General features: G+C 40.3%; 1 protein-coding gene across 2 annotated transcripts; it reads left to right on the forward strand.

Moving 5' to 3' along the window:
- Positions 1–1,669: 1,669 nt before the first annotated feature.
- Positions 1,670–3,190, forward strand: RTL3 (retrotransposon Gag like 3). Of its 2 annotated transcripts, XM_060088095.1 has the most exons (2): positions 1,670–2,107; positions 2,171–3,190. In XM_060088095.1, exons 1-2 carry the CDS (start codon positions 1,670–1,672, stop codon positions 3,188–3,190), a joined length of 1,458 nt encoding a protein of 485 aa, XP_059944078.1. The 2 variants fall into 2 exon arrangements, with proteins under 2 accessions (XP_059944078.1, XP_059944077.1); XM_060088094.1 differs by having other exon boundaries at positions 1,670–3,190.
- The last annotated feature ends 8,070 nt before the right edge of the window (positions 3,191–11,260 follow it).

Below are 11,260 nucleotides of genomic sequence, written 5' to 3' on the forward strand. Positions count from 1 at the left end.
ATTTGATTTGGCCAGAGACAGTTCCTAACCGCACTCCTTACTAGGACAAAAATGAGTCTTACTTGAAATGGCCACATGGCCCATGCCCAGGGTTTGACTGTGATTTGTCATGAGAAGAGAAGGTGAGGTCTTGAGCAAGGTCATTTCTCAAGAGGCCAGCCCTTAGTGGGATACCTGTGTGCTGCCTAGAACACCTGAGTGGCTCAGGGAAGGATGAGAACCCTGGGCCAAGACATTCAGAAGGAGCCAGGGACTCTGCAAGACTGTTACAAGAACCTTTCAACAAAGTTGACCTCCTCTAAAATCTTACCCTATGATACTTTGTCTAGATCTGTCCATGGTAAAATTCCCAAGAAAACATTGCAGGGAGGGACCCTAGGGACTGAGTAGGTGCGTGGGGGAAGGGACTAAGGTGCTGCAGGCTGCTCTCTGAGTAAGAATTAAACAAACAGCCCAGTGTGGATAGAGTGATAGGAGGTTACATTAGACAGAAAAAAAAATAAAGTCCCAAACCACTGTGGTCATTCAGAAATGTTTGCAACTTTTCACAAGGGCAGTGGCATTACTCCCAATTTCCTGGCCAAATATTTATTAAAGTAACCAAGGGCTGAGTACATGAGGCAGCCTCACATGGGCGCAACATCCTACTTTCCTTGCTGCTCTAAACTGAGAGGTACTGTCAAAAAAAACTCTTCCACACTCAAAATAGCTACGTTACAGAGGAGAGTTGGAACGTGTTCTGGGAGTGGGTGTGTTTGTTTGAGTTCAGTGTATGCAGAAAAGGCAAGCCTCCACAGCCATTCACACACTTCCCTTCTCAGCGATGGGTACGCAGACAGCCAAGCTCCTGGACTAAGTCTCTGAATGGTAATGTACATTTATAAAGATTATTTTCTTAACTATTTTGAGGCATTTTATAAATAATGTGCATGTGTCTGCTGAGTGCATATATATATTTTGTCAACTTTTGCTTGTTTTCTCCTGAGGCTGCTCTTGTGTGGTTACTTATGTGGTATGATTTCTGAGGTGTCAGAAAGAGCTCCCCCCTACCTCCTACCCCAGCCACCCAAAAATATCTCTTGGGTTGGCCCACCACAGAACTTAAAATCCCCACATTGCTCAAACATTTGATTTAGTCATTGAAAGCAGCTGTTAAAATCCAAGTGTTACATTGGGATATTAGGCAGACTTTAGAAATTAAAGACTATATAAAACAGGAAAAAATATGGAGAAATTGCTTCTAATATAATGTTCACTTTCAAAAGAAAAATGCAAAATAAATACACAGATCTGGTCAGATGCTGTTCTTAAAATGTCATGGGGTCAGAGCCAGCATATATGACCCAGTTCATGATATGAGCCTATAGTAAAAGAAATCCAGCACTGCTGGGCAAGTTTTGTCATGATTTATTTTGACTGAGTGCTTTCCACAGTTTCTGATCCTCAGATCCCACTCTCTTCACAGTGTATCTGACACCTCCCTTTGCTGAGCTCCGGGGGCTCACAGTGACCTCCTGTTAATCAACCTTGGTGGGGCCCAAATCCCCACTTTCTGGAAAACTCAAGGAGCCTGATATCTGCCTGTGAGGAGCTTTTAGAAAGACCTCACAAGCACTCACCCACTCTCTCTTGGCAGCAAACTGCCAAACCAAGTCCATTTCCTCAAAAGATGGTGGAGGACTTAGCAGCCTCCTATATTGCTCTGAAATTGGAGAATGAAATTCTGCAGGCTCAAGTGCAGCGGCTGATGGATGAAAATGCTGCCTTGCAGTCCCAGATCCCAGAGCTCCAGAAGTCCCAAGCAGCCAAAGAGGATGAACCACTCCAGAAACCCTCAGAGGCCCAGGAGACCCAGAGACCCCCAGAGACCCTGGATTTCCCAGCAGCTATGGAACCCCAAGAGCCCCCAGAGGTCAAGGAGCCCCAGAAGCCCAGAGAGTCTCAGGACCTCCCATCCTGGGAGCCCTCAGCAGCCCAGGAGCCCCAGAAATCCTTGGAGCCCCCAGCAGATCCAGAGTCCCTGGAGCCCCCAGGAACCCAGGATCCCCAGGCACCTCCAATGGTCCACAAGCTCGCAGGAGCCTGGGAATCCCATAAGCCCTCAGAGGCCAAGGAGCCTCAGAAGCTCCCAACGGCCCAGGAGGTCCAGAAGCCCACAGAATTCAAGGAGGTTCAGGATGCCCCAGCAGGCCAGGAGACCCAGAATTCAGAGCTCCAGGATCCCCCAAATGCCCAGGAGCTCCAGGAGGCACCAAAATGCCAGGACACATCAACACACCTGGAGTCCCTTGAGTTTCTTGCCCCCCAGGAGCTCCGGGATCCTTCAGATGCCCAGGAGTTCCTAGGACTCTTAACACCCAAGGAGTCCCTGGACAGCCTAACAGCTGCTGAAACATCAGCAGCTTCAGAGTTTCCACAGTCTTCCAATAGGTTAGAGGCTGAAACTTTCCCTCTAGAATACCCTTTAGTCTTCAATGGGGATGCCCAGAAGCTTCCTGAGTTTCTGGTTCAATTGAATAGCTACATGAGAGTCAGAGGGCACCTGTATCCCACTGAAGCAGCTCTGGTAAGCTTTGTTGGCAACCGCTTCTCAGGTGAAGCAGGAAAGTGGTTCCAGCCCTTAGTAGATATCCAAAGTCCCTTGCTGGAGCAATTTGAAAGTTTCATACAAGTGCTCCAAGATACTTTTGACAATCCAGAAAACATGGAAGATGCCAACCACCGCATCCGTAAGCTCTGCCAAGGGGAGGACCATGTCCACCAGTATGCGACCCACTTCCACATCATCGCTCAAGAGCTAAACTGGGATGAAAGCACTCTCTGCATCCAATTTCAGGAAGGGCTTGCCAGTTCTATCCGAGATGAACTGTCTCGCACAAACCCAGCCACCAACCTATCTGATCTGATCACCCAATGCATCACGCTAGAAGAGAAGTTAAGTGGTAAGCCTGATCTAAGTCCACAAGAGGCAAGTCCCTCTCAGGAGAAAGCTGGGTCTGATAGTCCACCAGCTGAAAACCAGCCTGTGCAGGCTTCAAGCAATCGCCCACACCTCAGTGAAGCTGAACGAGTCCGCCGCCGTGAAGGCCACTTGTGCCTCTACTGTGGTTATCCTGGTCATTTTGCCAGAGATTGCCCTGTCAAGCCTCATCGTGCCCAGCAGGCGGGAAACATCGAGGCCCGGCGGTAAGGGGGAACCCGGGCGGGCCAATCTACAAATATGCCTCCCCCTCACTTCCAATATCCATGTCTCGTATTCTATGGCTTACTGTTGAAATCCGACTGGGAAGACGACAGTTTTTCGAGCAAGCGATGGTGGATTCAGGCTCCTACAGAAACAGCATTGACCATTCTGTGGTTCTTCGAGAGAAGCTGCCCATCCGCAATAACATCTTTCCTCTGATGCTCGAAACCGTAGATGGCCGTCCGTTGATTAATGGACCCATAACCAAGGAAACACCACCTGTTGAAGTTAAAATTGGAAACCACGTTGAAGAGCTCCAGTTTGACATTATTCATGCACCAAGGTACCCTCTGATTCTTGGAATCCACTGGCTTGAAACACACGATCCTAACATCGAGTGGAGTACCCGCACTGTGTCCTTTCCATCCCCTTATTGTCACTACAATTGCTTCAGGCACAGGTGGAATAGAAGACGACGTGATGAAATAATTGCTGGGTAGATCCTATGTCCTAGTGACTGCTCCTAACAACCTGTCTTCTGTTACCTCAGCTGTCATCAGCGTTTGCTGCTCCCAGAATCTTCCACTAAATCTCTGGCAATGAACTAAGGCTACCTGTACAACAACCCTGCCTCTCGGATCATGGACTGAACCTGACGACTTTGAGCTGCTTTTTTTTTTCCCACCAACCCTGCATGCCCCCTTCTTTGAACCCTGCATTAATGTGGGGATGTTTTAATTACAATTTATACTAACAATATGCATGAGAGTAGATAATAGAAACTAACATTGAAAAAGTATAGTTGTTAGACCAACTTGATTTTTTCCTTATCAAGATTTTCTTTATCACAACAACCGCAACATCTTTTCAATAAAGAAAATAAATTTGCAAGTGATATTTTTAAAAATTCAATAAACATGGGCAATTTCTACTAGTGTTTTAATTCTTTCTTGGATTAGCTGAGGGAAGAGAATAAGACAGAAGTAAGTTGGGAGGGAGGGAGGGAATTGGAAGAGTCTCAAAACTTGAATATTCCAGGACTAGTGACAGGTCAGTGAGTGATGGGGTATATAGGGGAGATGGAGAAAGTTGGGGACTGGTTGGAGCAGAGGGAGATTGGATGAGGTATGGAGGGATTAGAGAGAGGATAGAGGGAAAGTTGAGAAGAGGGTTTGGGGGAAATTGAAAGGAGGTTAAAAAGGGTTCAGGGGAGAGCTAGGGGGTGCTGAGGGCAGGGGTGTGGGGAGGGGTAAATTCCTACAAAAATAAAGGGTGCGTTGACAGAGACACTGAGTAGCTTCGAAAGCAACCTTCTTGGACTTCATAAGTTAACGAAAGAAAGGCCCTGGAGAAGGTAATAAGACCCCTCAGTGACCCAGCTTTCCTGGTAAAGTGACAAGATCTTATTCCCTGCAGCAGGAAAATTTGCCCTAGAGCTTATGCATGTTAATCTGTTCTTGTCGAGGCACAGGAGTAGGGTGGAAGGACACAGGAGTAGGGTGGAAGGAATCAGCTTTCAACACATGCAGATCATTAGTAGCCAACTGTACGTGCTCTGCTAGCCATGCTGCTTGCATGACACACAGGAAGAGTCAAGTCTAGGAACTTATGTTCTTATGGACCTGAGAGGGGCTATTGTCCTGACTTAAGTCACACAAACAGATGAACTACAGGGTTGTAGGGGTGGATGGAGGGGGCTGGATTTCCAGGTCTCCAGGAATTTCCAGAGATGTGAGGAGTATGTTTCCTCTGTGTTTCCAACTCTCCTTTGGGAGTCTTTTTCTGAGGCCACTTGAAGGAGATTTTGCCTCTTACTTAAACAAATAATCAAATATATGATCATAACCCTAGAAGGAGATAGGTGAGGAACTTACCATTCATTGAGCCCCTAATATCTTCCAGCTACATCAGGCATATTATACTCATTAATTGTTTCCTTATTTCTCAGAACAACCCCGTGAAGTAGGTATGTTTGCTCCTATTTTATCAATGAGCAAACAGAGCTCCAGCAAGTCTAGTTCACTTGCCCAAAGTCATAAAGCTAGTAAGTGGTGGAGGCCTTTTAGGCTTTTGAAGCCTCTGTCCTTTCCCCTATAGCATGCCAATATCTATAATGCAGTGTTGAGAAACAAATAATGTTGTGGCAGCAGAGACTGAAGTTAGATAACGTTAAAAAGTAGAGGAAAACTCAGAAGAAAATTGCAGGGACCATTTGAAAAGTAATTCTGTTTCCCCAGTTTCCTTGATCTCACCTCAAATCCTTCACACCCCAAACTTCCCTTTGCACCTCTTGGAGAACCTCCTTTTTTTAACTAGTGGTATTTTTTCAGGAAAATTGGAAGCCCATGAGCAGTCATTTACCTGTAGGACATGTGCTCTAACTAGCAGCATGTGTAACACCCCTTAGATTGTCTGCCTAGCCACTTCCATAACCAATCCAAATCCTTGCAGCCTTAAATTCTACATCTTCTAGTCCTCACTGGCTTCCTCTTTCTTCCCTGAACAGTCTAACATATTTCTTCATTATATACCTCCTTGTGGTATGTGGGGACATTTCTCAGGTATATGTACTATATCCCCCCAACCTAACCCCCCCACACATACACAAATACTTAGCCTGGGTGCAGAGATAGAATCTTCTACATGTGTACATTTAACAGCATAGCCTAATACAGTGCCTGGTACATAAAAGTTCTCCAAAGTGACTGATTCAATGACACTGAATTCTCATTACCCAGAGAAGGGTACTTGTTTATACATCATGGGCTTTTCTTATTTTTTTCTCCTACTCAATTGCTCATCTCTGCCACCAAAACCAAACACTAGTTGTCAATGTAGAATTCAAGACAAAAAAGTTATAAGCCTCTATAAAGGAAAAATACCTTTTATTTGTCAAACTACCTGAAGCTAGGAAGACCAACTGTGTTGGTTTCCCCAGGACTGAGAGGATTCATGGGACACAAGACTTTCTGTGTTAAAACTGGGACAGTTCTGGGAAAACTTGGATGGTTGGTCAACCTACCTGGGCTCTAAATTTTTCTATCTGGCTGTAGAGGCTTATTTAACTACAGTACAATTTTTTATTTCAAGAAAAGGATCAATTATCTAATCATAGAATCACAGAATTTATGAATTGTAAAAGACTCAAGAAGTCTATTCTCTAAATTTTACAAATGAAGGAGCTGAGAAGGCTCAGAGAAAGGAAAGTTACTTAACATAGCTAAGCATTATCCAGATCTCCTGACTCCAAATCCAGTGTTCTTTTCACCATAAGCTACAGTTCTGAATCAGTAGTTAAAACTGGAGTATGTTGCCAGCACTGAGCTAGGTACTGTGGAGAGTGTCTAAAGTATAACATGAGAGGTTTACAATGTGATCAAGGAGAAAAAATTAGCAGGCATTAGACAGCTATCATAGATAATCAAATGTGTGGTGGTATCAAATATACCAAACTAAAACATTGTACAAGCTGATAAAACTAACAATAATAACTACCATTTAATGAGCACTTGGATTTTGCCATCTAGGTGATTTATGTGTTTGCAACTGTCTTCAAGGTAGATTTTATTAGCCCCATTATACAAATCAAAGAAGTGAAGCCCACTGAGGCGAGGTTACTTGCCAAAGGTCACACTGCTAGGAATTGGTGGGTGCTAAAAACAAACCCTGATCTCTTTCACTCCAAAGCTGAAGTTATACACCACACTGGTTCTCAGGCTGAATGACCTTTACTCTTTATTAAGTATTTTAACAATATTTTTTCACTAGACATGAGTTCTACTACCTTAGAAAAATATATTAATTTGTTAATGTATTCATTTATTTATTAATTCAACAAGCACTTACTGAATGTTTTCTGTGTGTCAGACACAGGCATGGGAGAAGTGGATGAAAAAGGAAGAGGAAGAGAGGTACTAAGATATCTACCGTATGACTCATGGTTCTTGCTCTGACCAAAATTTAATGGGGGAAGCTATTGTGTAACACAGTACTGTGACATACAGAGGAGAGAGCACTAACTCTGTTATAGGCTGGAAAAGTGTGTCTTGAGTTGGGTCTTGAATGAATCTGATTGGAAACAAGGGGGAGGGCAGGGCTTTCTATATTGAGTAAAGTGTACACAAAAAAAAAGCAAGTTGGAGGGCAAATCACAGTGTCTTTAGAAAAGATAGTTCTATTTCACTGGCGAGTAGGGGTGTATGTGCACATCTGTGTAGGGTGGGGGTGTGTAAGTGGGGAGATGAAGATTAACAAGGAAGTTGGAATTTCCTATCGGCCTAAGATGTTCAAACTTTATCTTGTGGGCAATTTGGACTGGAGTCTTTGTTTTTCTTTTTCTTTTTTTCCCCCTGTATTAGATTTGGGTGTGTTTTCTCTCTCTTGCTGCAAAGTTATGCACACTCACTGTAAAAGAATTCATATATATCACATATTTATAAAATAAAAGTAGAAGTTTCTCCTTCCTCTTTTCCCTTTATCTCACAAATTAGGAGGTTTTTAAGTGGAAAAGAAGCATGATTAGTTTATATTTTAGGAATTTGACAGTGATGTGAAAAATTATAAGGGAGAATGTGACAAAGTACCCCCATTCTTTTTACCTTCTTAGATTTTATGAAGATGGATCAAACCATCAAAGGCAAAATATTAAAAGTAAATTAAGCCCAGTTTTCTTCAAATATTTACTTTGAGTTTTTATTATGAGCAAGACAATGAAATATGCACAAACATAAATGAACAATGTCCCTTCCAGCAAAACTTCTACAGTCTAGTAACAGATAAATGTTCATGAATTATAAGAAACTACCTTTCCATTTGGGGCTTTTCAGTTTTAAATTTTAAAGACTTTAACTGGAGAGGCTTTTCTGAAAAAATACATTCTGCAATATCTGGCACAGATAAAGATAAAAGAGCTAACTTTAGCTAACTTTTTTAGCTAACTTCTTTCTTTAGCTAACTTTTCTAAGTTTAAACTTTAACAGGAAAAGCTATACATTTTAGTAGCTTCTCTTTCTAGTTTGTTTTCTTAACAAATATTTCATATTTCATGCTATTAAAGTATGCCTGGAGTAGTCATGGTCATTCCATAGAAGGATTTATACATGCTCCAGTTCTTAAAGTACCTGTATATTTCTAAAGTTATGTTTTTAAAAGTTTTTTTTAGGGATAGATGATTTTAAACATTCTTAATGCAATAAACATTTATATCTAGCATATTACTAGATATGAAATATTAAATTACAAGAGCAATATAAGGGTCAGGACACTAGGGGTCAGGAGATTAAGATTAAATTCCTGAGTTTGTCACTTACTAGCTATACAACCCATATTGTTTATGAAATGAGTAATACAATACTTGCTTTAGCTACCCAACAGAATTAGAGAAAGCATCAAATGAAAAATCTCATGTTTAAAAAGCATTATGGGGCTTCCCTGGTGGCGCAGTGGTTGGGAGTCCGCCTGCCGATGCAGGGGACACGGGTTCGTGCCCCGGTCTGGGAAGATCCCACATGCCGCGGAGCGGCTGGGCCCGTGAGCCATGGCTGCTGGGCCTGCACGTCCGGAGCCTGTGCTCCGCAGCAGGAGAGGCCACAGCAGTGAGAGGCCCGCATACCGCAAAAAAAAAAAAAAAAAAGCATTATGAAATAAACAACAAGGTCCTACTATATAGCACAGTAGCAATATCCTGTAATAAAACCATAATGGAAAAGAATATGAAAAAGAATATATATATAAAACCCATATATATATATATATATATATATATATATATATATATATACCTGAATCACTTTGCTGTACACCAGAAACTAACACATTATAAATCAACTATATTTCAATAAAAGTTTTTTAATTAAAAAACATTATGAAAGTTGAAAATGCTATATAAATAAAAGGTATTATGTTAACTAATGTTTGTTATAATGGTCCCAAAGACCTTCAAGACACTAAAATGCCTGTTTAAATTAATTTCAATTTCAGACTTCTAGTATCTTCTACATGCCAGATACTCTATATTGTCAATCAAAGCAAGATTCAATTAAGTTTAATGTAATTATTGTATTAAGTAGTTTTTTGATATTATTATAATCAAATTATTTGAAAACAGGAAAAATAATTTTTGTCATATATACCAGCACTCTATTTATCAGAATATTATGTTATTTAAAATGACAATTCCTTCCTAGGGCATATCAACTAAACGATAATATAATTGGTCTGAGCTTGTTTCTTCATCTACTTAACTCAACCTAAAGAAAACAAGTTAGAACAAGATTAATATTTATGTCCCCACCAAAATAAAACTAAATTAAAAACTAAAACTCATAAGACTGTTATCAATTCCCTTTCCAATTTATATTATTTCTAGGTAAAAAACAATTGAAAGTTAAAAGATAAAACTGTAGTGGCCTCTGAGTAAGTCATAATATCTGTAGGAAACAACTGCCATCATCATTTAATATGACTAACAAGGCTCTCACTTCAGTTATTATTCTGCCTCACAGTGATTCTAATATGTAAGAAAGTTTGGTGAAGTGTTTTAGTTTGCAGAATGTGGGACATGTTCTAACCAGGTTGGTGGGGGAGGGGAGAAGTGACAAATGCCAACAGTAGTCAACTAACTGTGTCTTACTTGGCTTAAATGGGAGGACCATTATGTCTTCTGATACCAATGAAAATGGGATATGGCATAGAAACACAGAATAGTCATATGTGCACAGGACATCTGGCAATCTAGAATTCGCATGAGAAAAAGAAAGCATGAAATTTTACAACCACACAGAGCAAAATGTCTGAAACTCTATAGCTGAGTTCACTGTTTTTCTTAGCCTTTCACATTGCTTTTTTTTCCTGTCAGTTATACCACAGATACCACATAATAGGCAAAAAGTGAACCAGCTGCACTACCAGTGAAACTCTTCTGATTATTAGAAGAAAAGACAGTTAAATGTCAATATTATTAAAGGCATCAGAAAGGTGAATACCAAAGGGAATTTCCATATTTCAACTTCTTCTTTTATAATATTGCTTTCTGTTATAAAATTGGACGTGTATTTGAAGCAGTGAGGGAGAGACCAAATCAGAGATAAATAACACTTAAGAATTAACAATATTTAATGGAAAATGTTAATATGTTCCCAAAGTTTTTAAATAAGTATGCTAAAATAAAATGTAGAAAACAAGATTTCTGACATGGAAATACCAGAAATTGGTGGTCCCAGCAGCCTTCTCATACTCCTTGTCTCCTCTCCAGGTCTGCTCTCTTTCTGGGCCCTTTTCTTTCACAGATAATTAATCATCAATAGCTTGCAATAAGAAGCTTTTCTCTTCACTGCCTTTCATATGGAGAAGAAAAGTAGATCAGAAATCCTCTTTACACTAATTTAATAACTTTGTTAAAGCCTTTTTAAAACAATAAATATATTGTTTTATATATGGAGAATGCATAGGGCCAGGGTTAAGAAGTTTTAATCCTGCCACATGGTGAGGTCAAGTGAGGAGCAGAGGAGTAGTCAGGATTACCTAAATTTCAGATTTAGTTTATAATTTGCCCTGTTACCTTTGGTAAGACAATTGATCTCTCTTCTGAGTCTCAGTTTCTTCAAAGGAAAAATTATGATTGTGTTATTTATGCTGCTTAACTTAGTAAAATATTGCAAAGAGTAATTTAGTTATTCAATAAAGTCTATTTGTTAAATTCTATTATATGTCAGACACTGAATTAGGATAAAATGAGATAATAAATATCAAGGCAGCAAGCCCAGTTATAAGTTAGAGTGTTATCATTGCTCTAAAACCTGCCTAACTCTCCAAAGGATATAGTTTTGCACAAAGAATAAAATGGACATCAATTTAATACGTTCTTTTGTATTTTATATTCTAGAAACTTTCCATTATTACCTCACACTGTCTAGCCTATAAAATTAGCAGAACTACATAAGAATTAATATTTTTACTCCCTATGGCTGTGCAAAATCTCAGGTTGGTTATCATTTAAAAGAGCACAGACATGCATAGCAACTATCATTATTATTACTATTATTTCTATTCAGTTTTTATTGATTACTCATAAAGAAA

This window comes from Mesoplodon densirostris, chromosome X (assembly GCF_025265405.1).
Source record: "Mesoplodon densirostris isolate mMesDen1 chromosome X, mMesDen1 primary haplotype, whole genome shotgun sequence".
Lineage (NCBI taxonomy): Eukaryota > Metazoa > Chordata > Mammalia > Artiodactyla > Ziphiidae > Mesoplodon > Mesoplodon densirostris.

What these genes read in the sequence shown, in the direction of transcription:
- RTL3 (XM_060088094.1), top strand. Translation starts at nt 1,670, where the DNA reads ATGGTGGAGGACTTAGCAGCCTCCTATATTGCTCTGAAATTGGAGAAT.